Source organism: Monodelphis domestica, chromosome 2 (genome assembly GCF_027887165.1).
Source record: "Monodelphis domestica isolate mMonDom1 chromosome 2, mMonDom1.pri, whole genome shotgun sequence".
Lineage (NCBI taxonomy): Eukaryota > Metazoa > Chordata > Mammalia > Didelphimorphia > Didelphidae > Monodelphis > Monodelphis domestica.
Window position 1 is genome coordinate 109,749,292 of NC_077228.1, and position 15,018 is coordinate 109,764,309.

At 42.2% G+C, this 15,018-nt stretch overlaps 1 protein-coding gene across 1 annotated transcript in view; it reads left to right on the forward strand.

Annotated features, from left to right (window-relative positions):
* The first annotated feature begins 3,865 nt into the window (after nucleotides 1-3,865).
* The window catches only part of TMCC2 (transmembrane and coiled-coil domain family 2), a 66,149-nt gene continuing 54,996 nt past the window's right edge, over nucleotides 3,866-15,018 (forward strand). The window contains exon 1 of the mRNA XM_001365156.4: nucleotides 3,866-4,752. Coding sequence (XP_001365193.2) covers nucleotides 4,546-4,752 — 207 coding nt within the window. The 5' untranslated portion in view covers nucleotides 3,866-4,545. The remainder of the gene's footprint in view (nucleotides 4,753-15,018) is intronic.

Sequence of the window (15,018 nt, forward strand, 5' to 3'; positions counted from 1 at the left end):
GAAGGTAAGGGTTAAAAAAAAAAAGATGGATAGGATTTCTACAGGTAGAGATGAGGTAGGGCCAGGGCAAACATAGAATAGACAATGGTTCAAGCAAAAGCCTGGAGGCCAGACACCTGGGGCATGTGTGTGGGAGAGGAAGTAGTCCAGTTTGGCTGGAGTGTAAACTGTATGGAGTGAAGTCATATGAGCTAGAGCTCTAAATGTAGGCTCCTGCCACATTTGGAAATCTCCAAATGCCAGTCTAAAAGCTTCCATTTTTCCCAGCAGGCAATAGGGTCTAGTTTTGAACAGAGGAATGACATGACTTGATCAGATATGAGGGGAAAAGAAAGTTAATTTGGCCAATGTATGAAGGAGATGTATTGTAAAAATACAATGAAAGCTTCTACTTTATTGGAAAATGGAAATCATTTAAAGTCTTTGAAAAGAGTGATATGATGTGATCATATATGTGCAAAAAGAAGGGTTAGTCTGACAACATATGAAGAGAGGTATTGAAATAGTACAGAAATTATTAGGTTATAATAAGAACCTATCTGAGGGCAATGGCAGTAGAAATCAATAGGAATAACACATACAAGAGATTTTTGAGAAGAGAGAACGAATAAGACCTGGCTGTATGCTTAGGGAAAAGGAGAAAATAAAATGTAACATCAAGGTTCCAGACAAGGAATAGTGCCAGAAATAGGACAAAGGTACAGGTTTGGGGTCTGGGTGGAGGGAATGACTTTGGTTCAGTTTTATCTTAAATATCAAATCATAGTCTGTACTTGCTGTTCCCCCAAAGAAAATTAGAGCAAAATATCAATATCAAATTTTCAATTATCAAGTAATTGCATTCCCATTTACCATGAGTATTCAAGAATCTAGTCTGAATGATACAAATTTGATATCAACTTCAGATGGCTTTAGGTCACATGTGTTTTTTCACAGACTTTCATTTTTGTTTATTCATTTATTTATTTTTAGTCAGACTTTCTGGCCCATCTCTTTTGGCTGTAGATATCTGCGATGTAATATGATAACAGAATTCAGAAAGGAGTGGGAGCACATTTGAACTTCTGAGGATTTGATCATTGGAATGGAATGTGAAGGCCTTATGACATTGGGTGACAAACCTGCCATAAGGTTGAGTATCATTCATTACTTTGAATCACCAATCTCTACTGGCCTACCGTTGTGATGTTATTGTTGTTGCTACTGTTTTTTTTCATTGACTTGAATCTGGGGTCAAGGCTAAGATTGACAGCAAACTAAAAATTGAACTATTCCTCTTAGTGAGTAGAAAAGTTTATTCAGATCAAGCTTAAGGTGAATTTGAGTACAACACAGAAAATAAAAGTAGCCTGAGATGATAATGTCTTCTTCTCTCTGTCTCTGTATCTGTCTCTCTTTTTTTGTCACTGTCATTGTCTCTCTCTCAGGATTTAGGATGATGCTAACAATTTTTTTGTTACTGCTGTTCCAGAATCAATCCACTCAGTTGTGATTTCTGCAGGAACTACATAGTTATCTAACTGATTTGACATTTGTATTTTCTGCTTTCTTCCAAAGGTAGATCTATCTTCTATCTGTCTAGCAACCTGACAATGCAGGAATTTCTCCCACTGGTTTTGTGAGTTATCCAAGTTTGCTACTAGTCCATGTGATACATACTGTTGTGATGACTGATTCTTACTTTGTATTTACTTACCTGTCCTAAGCACATTGTTTCCTCTAAGTAGAATGGAAGTTCTTTAAAAGCAAGGATGCCTTCTTTCATTTCCAATCACCCTCTACCTCTCTCTTTCTTCCTTCCTTCCTTTTCTTTTTTCTTATTGTATCCCTGGCACCTATCATAACACCAGGTGCTGAATAATAGCTAGCATGTTTAGTAAATATTTGTTGATTTAAATTGAATCCTTTGTGAAGCTGCACAAAATACTCCCTGTTATTCTCATCTTCTGGGAGGAAGGTGAGTCCAAACTCACCACCTTGAAACCTGTAACAGTACCACTCTGTGTGACCCTTGAGAACTCCAGTTTGATTAGCCTAGTGGACTTTGATATAAAGAGCTTTAAAGGTCCTTATACATATGTATTAGCTATTTGTCAGGTCTTCTTAATCTTAAATGACTCAAACCAGAGGCAGCTAAGTGGCTTGGTGGATACAGCTCCAGGTCTGGAGATGGGAGACCTTAGGATCAAATCTGGCCTCAGATATTTCCTAGCTATGTGTCCCTGGGCATGTCACTTAACCCCAAATTGCTTAGCCCTTACTACTCAATTAATTCTAAGACAAAAAGGTAAGGACTTAAAAAAAAAATGCCTGAAATCTTTGTAAATCTCTGAGGTCAATTTAAATGTTCACCCACATTTAGATTGCTATTTTCTTTTCTTTTTCTTTTTTTAACTTTTTTAAAAACTCTTATTGTCTGTCCTAGAATCAATACTAAGGCAGAAGATTGGTAAGGGATGGGTAATGAGGGTTAAGTGACTTGCCCAGGGCCACACAGCTAGGAAGTGGCTAAGCCAAATTTGAATTCAGGACCTAGCCTGTTTCTCAATCCATGGAGCTCCCTAGTTGCCCTTGTGATTGGCTCCTTTCCTTTTTTTTTTAGAAAGATATTTTATTTTACCAATTACATGTAATGCCAAATTTCCACATAACTTTTCTGAAGTTATGTAATCCAGAAGTTTCTCCTTCTCTCCCTTCCCTCCCCAGAGCTAGCAAGCAATATGATCTGAATTATACATGTATTATCATGCAAAACATATTTCCATATTATTCATTTTGTAAGAGAATAATCATGTAAAACCAAAACCCCCAAACAATAATCCAAATAAAATAAAGTGAAAAATCATATGCTTTGATCTGCATCTGACTCCAACAGTTTGTTCTCTGGAGGTGAATAGCCTTTGTCATACATCCCTCATAATTGTCCTGGATCTCTGTATTGATGAGAGTAGCTAAGTCTTTCACAGTTGATCATGCCACAATATTGCTGTTACTGTGTACCATGTTCCCCTGGTTTTGTTTATGCAACAGTTCATGTAGGTCTTTCCAGCCCTTTCTAAAATCTTCCTGCTCATCATTTCTTATAGGACAAAAGTATTCCATTACCATCATATGCCACAATTGGTTCAGCCATTCCCCAATGGCTGATTATCTCTTCAATTTCCAATTCTTTGTCACCACAAAAATATTCTTGTACAAGTAGGTCCTTCCCCTTTGGGGGGGGGGGGGATGTCCTTGGGATACAGACCTAGTAGGGGTATTAAGGGCTCAAAGGATAGCCATTGTTTTATAGCCCTTTGGGCATAGTCCCAAAGTGGTTAGTGGCTATTTTCAAAGCCAGAAATTCACTTGAGTTTGAGCATATCTGTGTCTGCGTTGCCCTGATTTTCCAAGACTCCCCTCCCCAACATGAGGCAGAGGATGTAGAGACAGTGTGTGGCCTTCAGCTCCCCCGAGTTTCCGGGGGAAGCTTGGTACCCCGGACTTAAGTGGTCTAATTTGCAAAGTGTGTTTGGAGCGCAGAGGGGTGGGTAAGAGGGAAGAAGGATGGGGGGGGGGGGTGACCGGACAGGCGTGGCAAAGCCAAGTAGATGAATGGGAGAAGGTCCCAGGTGGTTTCCTTCATGGCGGGGCCGCTCTCCTGAGGAAATAAGGGGCTCAGCCAGCCACTCCCCGCCACCCTCCCTTTCCCGCTCCCCAAAGCCTCCTCTCTGCATTGCAAAAACGCAGCATCGCCCTCCGGCCCACTCCGGGGGGAAATGCACAGTGCAACCTACCCTCCAACGCGCCTGGGAGACGCCCCCTCGGCCTGCTGCCTGGTTATTGGCCGCGCGTCGATGTCACTCGACGTCCTAGTTTGCCATCCCCTCCTGGGCTGAGGAAGACGGGCGGGGTAGGTTGTGCCCGCCGCTCTCGGGCTCTGGTTGCCGTGTCTTTGCAGCAGCCTCTGGGCGGGTAGAGAGGGAGAGGGAGGGGGAAGAGGGAAAAGGAGCCGGAGCTGGGCACTCTGCGGGCGGGCGGGCAAGGCGCTGGCCGCTCCATGCAGGGAGGGGCGCAGCCGGGCAGGCCAGGGCTGGGGGGCTGCGGCGGGCGCCGAGGGCAGCCAAGGAGGACCTGCCCGGCTGGCTGCCCCATGCCATGCCCTACCTCACCCAGGCGAGGCGGCGGGCGAGGAAGGATGCGCCGCCGGCCACTGCAGTTTGCTGCCCAGCCCTCTCTCTTGCAGCCCATGCCCTGAAGCAGAAAGTTTGGGGACCGGGGTCTCCCATCCTCCTTCCCCTCCGATGACTTTGCCCAAGGACTTCTGCTGCCCAGCCCTGCCTGTGACCTGGCATCTGGTACCCAGATCAGAATGAACTGCTCCAGACAGTAACCAAGGTTTCCTACTCCTTCAGCATCCCCTTCTTTTTTCTTAAAATTTCAATTTCCCATCTTTTGTTTGTCAAAACTCACTGTCCCCTTTCTGGGTGGGGAGGAGGGAGAACAGTTTTCCCTTAAGAAGACAGTGCTGGAAGGGACCGATCCCTAAACCGACCCATATTCACCATGAAGAGGTGCAAATCTGACGAACTGCAGCAACAGCGGGAGGAGGATGGAGCCGGGCTGGAAGATGCAACTTGCCACCTGCCCAGCTCGGACCTGAAACCTGGGGAGGTCATGAGTTCAAATCCTACTGTGACTCCAGCGACTCCAGATGTAGGTGCTACCATGGCGCCCAACCCTGGCCCTCGCAGCAAGCCTCCGGATTTAAAGGTGAGTCTAGACTTTCCTCCTCCAACCTCTTCCTCTTCTTGCCTTTAGGTCAGCTAGTAACTAGAGGTGGGGTTGGGAAGGGAAGTTGAGGTCAGGGGTTAGAGAGGTGGAACTGCTGGTTTCGAATTGGGCAACCAGAGTTCTGATTCCGTAGATCATTAAAATATTAAGAGCCCTTTAGGAAATCATCTAATTGGACTTCATCTTACTGTGGGGAAACTGAGGCCCAGAAAAGTAAGCTGATTTGCCCCAGGGCCCTATCATACACCTTAGGCATTAAGCCTCAGCTTTGTTTCCCATGGCTCTACATCAGATTGTTCCAGTGACTCACCCGGAGAGGAGGATCCCTGACATCATGTAGTTCTTTTGCAGCAGATGCACTGGAGGAATTAAGTGTTAATATTTTCATAACTATCTCTTTGGGGACTGAGTCAAGAGGGAAGAGGAGATGAATTGTGACTTGGGAATAATAACTAAAGGCCATTAGTCCATTCTTGAGTCCTTTTCTCCCCTGAATGACTGGAAACAGTCCCTGGAGCTCAGTTTGCCCACCTGTGAAATGGGAGAAAGGGACATCTTGCCATTAGGTGGAGCCAGAGGCTAGGCTGGTGCTTGGAGATCCCTAGATGGGAATGGGTAACAGACAGGTGGCGCAAGTGGTACTTGGGCTGCTTCGGGGACTCGGTTTAAGTTGCGCACATGCCGAGTGAGGAGCTCAGAAGTAGAAGTAAAGTGAATATTAGCTTCAGGCCTGAGGTCTTTGAGACTGTTTCCCTAGAACTGAGGGCTAGCAATCGTGTGGATAAGAGCAATAATAAATAATAAAGTCCCTTTATTTAAGAGTCCCCTCAGTGATTACAGGCACTGGCTTGTTCTCCTCTTACTGAGGGATGTTGGATTCTGGAGGAACTTAAGCATTGTGGAGCTTGATGCATCAGGGAGATAGCTTGTCTCATGGGGGTGCAGGGCCTGGGCTAGGAAAGAAGAGAGGAATCAGTTACTTTAAATAAAGCCTGTAACCTATGGCAGCAGCCACTAAGGAGCTCTCCAGCAAAACCCAATGACACTCCTCATCTTGTCTGAGTAGACTGAAGTCAGGAAACTCTGGGATATAGGTGAGTATGTTTAGAAGCCAGTTCTCCTACCTGGATGTTACTTGTCTGCTTTTCTTTTGGGGGCCAGGGAGGAGAAGACAGGGCAGTTAACTCCTTAACTTGACTACTATCAGCAGGAGGAATGGATGGTGAACAGGTTTGGGGCACATTTTTTTAAGCAGAAGAAACCCCAGGTTTCATCTTAGCCTTTCCAGTGGGGAGTAGGGGAGTAGAATATTAAATAAATAGAAGATGGGAAATTGACATTTAAATTCCTCAGGACAGCCATATTCCAAAATAGGATAGGTTTTAGACAGGAATGCTAGGATAAACTAGCATTCAAGGAAAGCTAGAATCCTTGCTGCATAGCCCAGTAACTTTTTGCTCTCTATTCCTAGTAAATAAACAGCACTCTAAAATGCTCCTTTATTGATAGTAGGAGTAAGATAAATGCCATCCTGTAACTCCAGACTTCCTACTCCTTCTCTGCTGGTCCAGAGGAGGCTGGCCCGCTCGGCTTTCATAGTCTTGTCTCTCCTCAGTGGCTGTACCCAAACTGAGAGGACCCTGTTTCCTTGCTGAGAGTAAGAAACCCTCCTTATACTCCTAAGACAGATTTGGAAATATCCATTTGTCCAGGGCCAGTAACCCTGGCCTGAGGGCACATAGTAAAGACCAGTAATTTCATTCATTTTATTCTGGGTGGTATTTCCCCAGCAGAGAGTGAACTGATCATAGTGTGGAGGGCAGCCCAATATTTTGTTTTAATCAACAAGGCAGTCTTATGGCGACTTATACTTCTTCTATCCACCCACAACTTCTCTAGCTTTTTTGGCTGTGACTTTGTCATCCTCTCCAGTGGCAGATGAAGCAGCAGCTCTGGCCTTAGTAATAGCTGCAGTACTCCCTAGAACAAGAATTTGTTTGCAGTGTGGAGTAGAGGTGGAGGGTGGGTTGGTGGGGGCGAAGAAACTACTCAGGAAAAATACCTCTGAGGTTGGTCCCAGCAGCTGGGATTTGAGCTGTGAACAGGCAAGATAAAAGCCAAGCACTACTTGCCTAGTGGAATCAAGAGGGGCAAAGTGGATGATGCTTTTTCCTGTTTATCTCTGACCCTGTCATCACAACATGTTTACAGCTCTGTTCGGTGACTGGGCTTGGAGTTGGAGCTGCCAATTTCTTACCTAGACTCTGTTGTTGATCTGCTTAGACAAATTACAACTCCTCTGGTCTTTTTGTCCCTGGGTAAAAGGGTAATGGGGCAGCTAGCTGGCTCAGTGGATAGAGAGTTCAAATCTGACCTCAGACTCTTACTAGTTGTGTGACTGGGTGAATCAATTCATCTCTGTTTACCTTAATCTACTAGAAGGAAATGACAAACTACCTTAGTATCTTTGGTAAGAAAACTCCATGGATGGTATTGGCTGCTATAGTCCATACAGTCACATAATTGACTGAAAGTCAAATAAAAGGGACAAGGAATAATGATGGACTAGATTTAAAGGCCTGGAAAAATTATGTACCCAATTTTGTTTCCTAGATGGACAGGACTGGAGTAGTGGGCCAGGTGTTGTCATTAATCATAAAACTCCATTGGACTTGACTCATTCCAGATCCAATGGTAAGAATGGAAGGAAAAGAATTTCATTTAAAAAAAATCTTCTCCCCTGCTTTTTGTGAGGATAGGTCAATAGTTTTAGCTTTCTACCCATCTTATTCTAAACTTCTCTGATGGACACATGTATCTGTCATCCATTTTCCCCCCTAGTGACTCAGCTCCGAGTTTTGATGGATTTGGAGTTGGTAGAATATACCCTGGGAACAATGCTGAAAGATCACATCCAAGACCCCCCTCTTGGGGTATGTCTTAGCTTTTGTTGAAGGGATTGGATGATGTTCCATTTCAGTTTTTTCCCAACTTGAGCTTGGAAACCATTGGTAGCCCAGCTAAAGGTTTCTTCAGTGGGAGGTAAGATGATGGAGTGGCGAGATGCTCTGGATTTAAATTCAGCTTCTGACCCCTTGGTGTGTGTGTGACCTTGAATAAATCACTTAATTCTCTAAGTTTTCTCCTCTCTCAAATGGGGATAACTCCTATCCCATTTCCCTCACAGGATTGTTTTAAGATTCAAATATGCTGTATGCAAAGTGTTTTTACAAGCCTTAAAGTACGATATAAATGTTAGCTGTTGTTGTCTTTTAATTTTGTCTCTCCATTCCTTGATTCCCCATTCTGTTACTATTCAATTCTGGTAGGAAAGACTCCAATCTGTGATTGTGGGTGGGGGAAAAAAAGTCAAGCAACAATTTTAAAGGAGTAATGATATGAGAGGGAGGGAATACGCATTTACATAGCATATACTTTACAAATATTATCTCATTTGATCCTTATAACAACTCTTTGTGAGAGATACTGTTATTCATTATTTACAGTTGGGGAAACTGAGGCAATAGGTTAAATGACTTTTCTAGGGCCATGTAGCTAGTACTTGTCTGAGGCCACATTTAAACTCAGGTCTTCCTGAGTCTAGACCCAACCTCTATCCTCTGTATCAGTGAGCTGTCTCAATACCATGTAATAATGGAATTGGGAAACTACCTCTGGAGGATCATCCTCTTTGATGTGGACCTGTCTAAAATACTTCAGTGTTTTTTAATAGCTATTGCATACTCAGGGTGTCCCAAAATTCTTAGTACTTTTAAACTAAAAGGTACATGTAAGGCTGTGGCATCCAGCCGAGCACTTGAGTACAGCAGGATTCAGATTAGCTAGGTGGCTGAGTGGGGATGGAAGGTCCTGGGTTCAAATATGGCTTCAGACACTTCCTAGTAGTATTTCCCTGAACAAGTCACTAAAATCCCATTACCTATCCCTTACTTCTCTTCTGCCTTGGAACCAATGCAAAGTATTAATTCTAAGATGGAAGGTAAAGGTTAGTTTTTTAATGTAATTGGGAAATGTTCACAAAATGAATTAAAATATAATATAACAGAGATAATGTGGATTTCTGGTTTTCTAAGTCAGTATGCAGCCTGCAGGGAGTTTAGTCGTCCCCATTTCTATCTGACATCACTGGCCTAGGACATCACCAGGAGATTTGGCAGACCCCAAAGTACACCAACATATTCCATGAGGAAATAAAGCTCTGTCCCAGTGAGAGCAGAGTTCGACACTCTTTTTCTTTCCCCAACTTTCTCTCACTATTAGCAGCTGAGGTGATGAGAAGCAGGAGCAGACTCAGGGCACACGAGCCAGTTTAAAAATGCAGTTATGATAGACATTTCTGAGGTTTGTGGCTTAGTGACTAATTCCACACTGGGTACAAAGAGCTTGTTCTGTCTTGAGACATTTTAGAGATGCTAGGCCCTGGGCCCAGGAGGTAAATGCCACCTCTAAGTTCTCTCCACTTTCATTGTATCTAGAGGAATTTATCCTTTTCCAAATTATGTAGAGGCCAATCCCTCCAATGCCATGAAATATCTCATCCCTCTGGCAAGAATATAGACTGTCCCAAAAGGTTTAGGGTGATTTAAGTCTTTAATAACTTAAGTTCTCTAATTTTTATAGATACCCTGTATTTGTGAGATTCTCCCCTTCCCCCCCCAAAAGGGGAAAGAAACCTTTTTTAATAGCATTCCGAATTATGGATGAATTTTCTTCCAAGTTAAATTTTTTGTATATTTTTCTTGATTACATATAAAAATAATTTTAACCATTCATTTTTTAAGAATTTTAGTTCTAAACTCTCCCTTCCTCCTTTCTCTCCCCCCTCCTTGAGAAGGCAAACTATTTGATATATATTATTCATGTGCAGTCATTCAAAACATATTTCATAGATGAATTTAAACCCCAGTCTCAACTTCTCCACTCAGCCCATATTTCTGTTGTCTTTTTTCCTTCATCCATATTAACATTGTCTTCATTGCCGTCTTTCCTCAATTCAGAGCAGAGGACAGAAAACATGGTAAGGAGCAGCCCATTTCAGGGGATTCCAAGTGAGATCAAGTAGGCTCTTTATCCAGGCTTGATTGCAAGCCCCGTTCATTACCATACATGTTTTGGTACTCATTACATGGACGATATTAATTCTACCCTCTAGTGAAGACATCATTAGAGAGATTTGGCCTGGATTATATTTCTTTTCTTTTTTAAACCCCTACCTTCCATCTTAGAATAAATAGTATATATTATATTGTATTATTTTGTATTATACTATATTGTATTGTATTGTGTTATATTGTATTGTATTATATTGTATTGTATAATATAATGTAATATAATATAATATAATGTAATATATTATTATTTTTATTATATTATATTATATTACATTACATTACATTATATTATGTTATATTATATTACATTATATTACATTACATTACATTACATTATATTATATATCTAAAGCAGATGAGAAGTAAGGTTAGTCAGTTTAGGTTAATTGATTTGCCCAGGGTCACACAGCTAGGAAGTATCTGAGGTTATAGTTGAACCTCCTGACTCCAGGCCTGGCTCTATCCACTGAGTCATCTAGCTACCCTATAGCTTCTTGAATAAGAGCAAATCATCTTATCTTTCCTTATCAGTAAAATGGGGATATTGTCTGTAACTTGAGTCTTTTACCTTCCAGGGTAATAGTGAGGAAAGCATTTTGGAAGTTGCTGTATAAAATGGGATCTATTACTACCAGCAGTAAGACCCAGAATCAGACTGAATGAGTTAATGTTGAGAAAGCCTATTTAAAATGAAGTGTTCTATGCTAATGCTATGTGCATTTGGGTTCTGAATTAATTACCAGCAGTAGTTGGTTTTATGGCATGTTGCCTTCCTGTGTGCTCAGTATTTACAGAAATACCATCTCTTAGTTTGTTCCTAATTGCATTTTAACTGTCAGTCCCATTGACGGGAATATCTTTCTTAGTGGGAAGTTGAACTAGCCAGTTTGGTCCCAATTTTGGATTAGAATTTTTAAAAAGCATTGATTGGCACAGGAGTTTTTCTGTGGCCTTAGAAGCCAACGCAGAAACATCTCTATTTTCCTCTTTCCACTTAAGAATGACATTTCTCCTTTTGAAATCCCTGATGGGGGATTTAAGATGGGGAATTTTGGGAATGTTTCCATTGGTCCTGTTGGACCAACTCTTCTTTACAAAATCTCAGTGGTCCAAACCTTAAGCAGGATTAGTGAATGATGACAGGTGGCTTTTGTTGTTGTTGTTTGGGGGTTTTGTGGAGGAAAAATAAAAGTGTTTGTAACTTGGCTGGATCAACCCTTTCTTTGGTCACTTGGTTTGGAAAAAGCCAAAGGGGAAGTTGTGTCCTGTACTCTGGAAAGCAGAGCTGAGTTTAAAGAACATGACCTCTCCCACCCTTTGCCCTGAGCCAGTTTACAGAAACAGTAAACAAGATTTAGCTCTTTCCTGGGTGCTCTCTTCTTCAGAACCGACTCCATCCCAGCCATTTGCCCCCAGAGGGTTATTGTTCCTGATGAACACAAGTGGTTCCTCTCAGGCTCCAGATGGGGCAGGCTGAGTTGGGCCAAGGGGAGAAGGACCTGATTTCTTCCATGATAGATTTAGGCTAGGACACAAAAGGGGCTGTCCTGGCTGAGAGTTATTGAGCACCAGAAAGGGAAGTTAAATAAATGATACAGGTAAAGACAGATGACTAGAGATGCGTCACAAGTATGATTAAATGCCAGAGATGGGGCACAGTGCCCTTAGTGCAGTAGGAGCATAGAAGAAGGCAAGAGTAATTTAGGTGGAGGTAGTCAGGGAAGGTTTCACCAAGGGTGGAATTTGAGTGGAGCCTTAAAGTCTGGGTCTCCATCCAAATGACATTTGGAAGGATTATCATAACTAAACAATGGCAGCTGGGTGGCTTGGTAAATAGAGTGCTGGACCCAGAGGCAGGAAGACTTGAGTTCAAATCCAATCTCAAACATGTTGAATTGTGTGACCCTGGGCAAATCACTTAACCTCTGAGTGCCCAACAGAAGGATCCACTGGAAATGGAAATGGCAAACCACTTTAGTATCTTTGCCAAGAAAATCCTATGGATAGCTATGGTCCATGGGGTCACAAAGAGACAGGATTGAGTAACAACATTATATTACAATATAATTGACTTAAAAAATAAAAGCCTTGCCTTCTGTCTTAGAATCAATACTAAGTATCAGTTTTAAGACAAAAGAATGGTAAGGACTGGGCAATTGGTGTTGTGACTTGTCCAGGGTCACACAGCTAGGAAATGTCTAAGGTCAAATTTGAATCCATATCCTCCCCATTCCAGACCTAGTGGTCTATCCATTGTACTACCTTGCCTTACCTGCCTTTCTTTTTAATCCTCCATATTTTTATTTAATTAACTTAATTTTTTAATAATTTAAATTATTGAAGTAATTTAATTCATTTAATCGTAATTTAATTCATTTAATTTTTCATCCTCTGTATACTTTTAAAAGTGTGTTTCCGAAAAGGGTCTGCAGGCTTTGCCAGACTGCCAAGAGGGAATCTATGACACACACACAAAAAGGTGAAGAACCCTTGATCTAGCCCATCCCCCTTATTTTACAGATTAGGAAATGAAGGAGGAACCCCAGTGCTAGAGTTGGGCTTTGAACCCAGGTCTCTTGACCCTCAATCCCTCAAGGGTTCTTTCCCACTGCCACACCCCGGAGAATTCACATGCCCTTGACCTGAGATTTATTTGTTAATATCCGCTTGGAAACTAGGAAAAAGAAATGATTCCACCTCCATTTGCATAGCTGTTTTCTGGCGAGATCACTAGCGGGTCTCCTTTTCCTTCCTCTTGGTTGTCCTTGTGGGGAGTTCTAAACCTGGAGTGATGCCTCCCCTTACACTTTCTTTGTGGGAAGCTCCTCCAAGTCAAACCCCGCTTCCTCGATTCACTTTGTATCCAGAGAGTGGGTTTTACGGTGATTAGCTCGGTTTCCATAGAGACCCTATAAATAGAGGACAATTTCAATCCTGATGCCTCCGAATGATATTCACGGAGAATGTGGGGACTTGGGCTTTATTTGACTCGGGATGACCCAGTCACCCCATCCTGCCCCCTCAGACCTGAATGATGAGATTAAAACCCACTTGAGGGGAAAAGGGTCAATAATAATGGAGAGGATAAGCGCATATTTGGTAAGGGATTAAACAAAATCCCCCTGCTTTCTCTTAGAAATAGCAGGACTCTGGGAACCTTTAGGAATGAGCCTATCTCTGAGCATTCCCTTACCCAAAGGAGCAAAAGGCTGAAATGTTTGGTTTTAGCCTTGTGCTGTTTAGTTTGCAGAACCTAAAAGCAGGGGGGGCTTAGCTAGGTGGCACAGTGGACAGAATGCCAGGCCTAGAGTAGAGAGGACCTAGGTTCAAATCTGACCTCAGACATGTCCTAGCTGTGTGTCCCTGGACAAGTCACTTAGTTCCAGTTCCCTAGCCCTTACTACTCCTCTGCCTTGGAACCAGTATCAATTCATGTGCTGTAATGACCACTAAAGAGTTTTGGATTTTTTTTCTTTCACCTGGAAGAAGGAAATTAAAAAAAAAAAGTCTCTGTGGAAAAGCAACTGACATCTATTTTCTGGAGTGTGCTAGTTAGAGCAGGTGGCGCTTTTTGATGCGTTGGTTGCTGAGTTCCCCAGTCACCATGTCACCATGGTTTTCCTCACTTTCAAAACTTGTAGCTAGGTTGTGGCATGTGTGTGTGTGTGTGTGTGTGTGTGTGTGTGTGCGCACGCGCGCGCGCTTTTCTTAAAAAAAAAAAAAAGGGAGCAGCTGGGTGGCTCAGTGGATTGAGAGCCAGACCTAGAGATGGGAGGTCCTGGGTTCAAATTTGACCTTCAGACACTTCCTGTGTGACCCTGGACAAGTCACTTAACTCCCATTGCCTAAACCCTCACTACTTTTCTGCCTTAGAACCAATACACAGTATTGTATACTGAAGGTAAGGTCTTTATTTTTAAAAAGAATACCCTATTTGTATTTGATTCTCCAGTCTAGTAAGAACAGCAGTATTACACTCCAGCAAATATCTGCATATAACCCATCACTAGCTATCTTAGAGCTATTAACATCAATTCAACCCAGCAAGGGACTTTGTTATTGTTGTTATTGGGTCGTGCCTGATTCTTCATGAGCCCATTTGGGGTTTTCTGGATAGTTTCTGGAGTATTCTGCCATTTCTTTCTCTAGCTCATTTTACAGATGAGGAAACTGAGGTCATTAGGGTTAAGTGACTTGCCAAGGGTCACACAGCTAGGAAGTATCTGAGGCCAAATTTGAACTCGAGAAGAGAAGTCTCAGCAGTCCCAGACCCACCATTCTATCCACTCACTGCACCACCAGAGGACCTAGCTTGGGCCAAAGTGCTTACTTAAGCCACCTTAAATTTCCTTTGGTTTTCTTGATGGTTTCCTCTCTGTCCCTTTCTCAATTCCCTTCCATTCCTCACCCTCAACTCTTCCTTGTTAAGTAAATAGTCAAGTAAAATAAATTGGATTTAGCAGTCATGTTTAAAGATGGTGCCTCATTTTGTACCCCTTGTCTACAACCTCTGTGCTAAGAAGAAAGAGGCACATTTCACCATCATCTTCTGAAGTCACTGTTTTCATCAGAGTTCTGAAGTCTTACTGTTGTTTTCCTTTAGAGTATCAATGGCATTCATCTTGTAAGCTATTTTTCCGGTTCTGTTTACCTTGCTCTACACTGGTTTATATAGATCTTCCCAAGAGCCTCTGAATTCTTCATATTCAGAATTTTACCACACGATAATATCCCATTACATTCATATACCACAATTTGTTCAGCCATTCCCCAATCAATGGATCTCACTTGGTTTCCAGTTCTTTGCTACCAAAAAAAGTGTTGCTATAAGTATTTTCATATAGATGAGACCTTTCCTTCTGTTACTGACTTCTTTGGAATATATGCATAGTAGGGAATTCTTTGGGTCAGAGGACAAATATATTATTTCAGTGACTTTTGGGGTATAATTCCAAATTGCTTTCTAGAATAGTTGAACCAATTCACAACTCCACTGAAAGTGCATTAGTGTGCTATCTTGCCACAGCTCCTTCCTTAACAGATTCACCAGGCATTTATTAAGCACCTATTATGTGCAGAGTTGATATTTGAGGTTGGGTTACAGAGCTAAGAT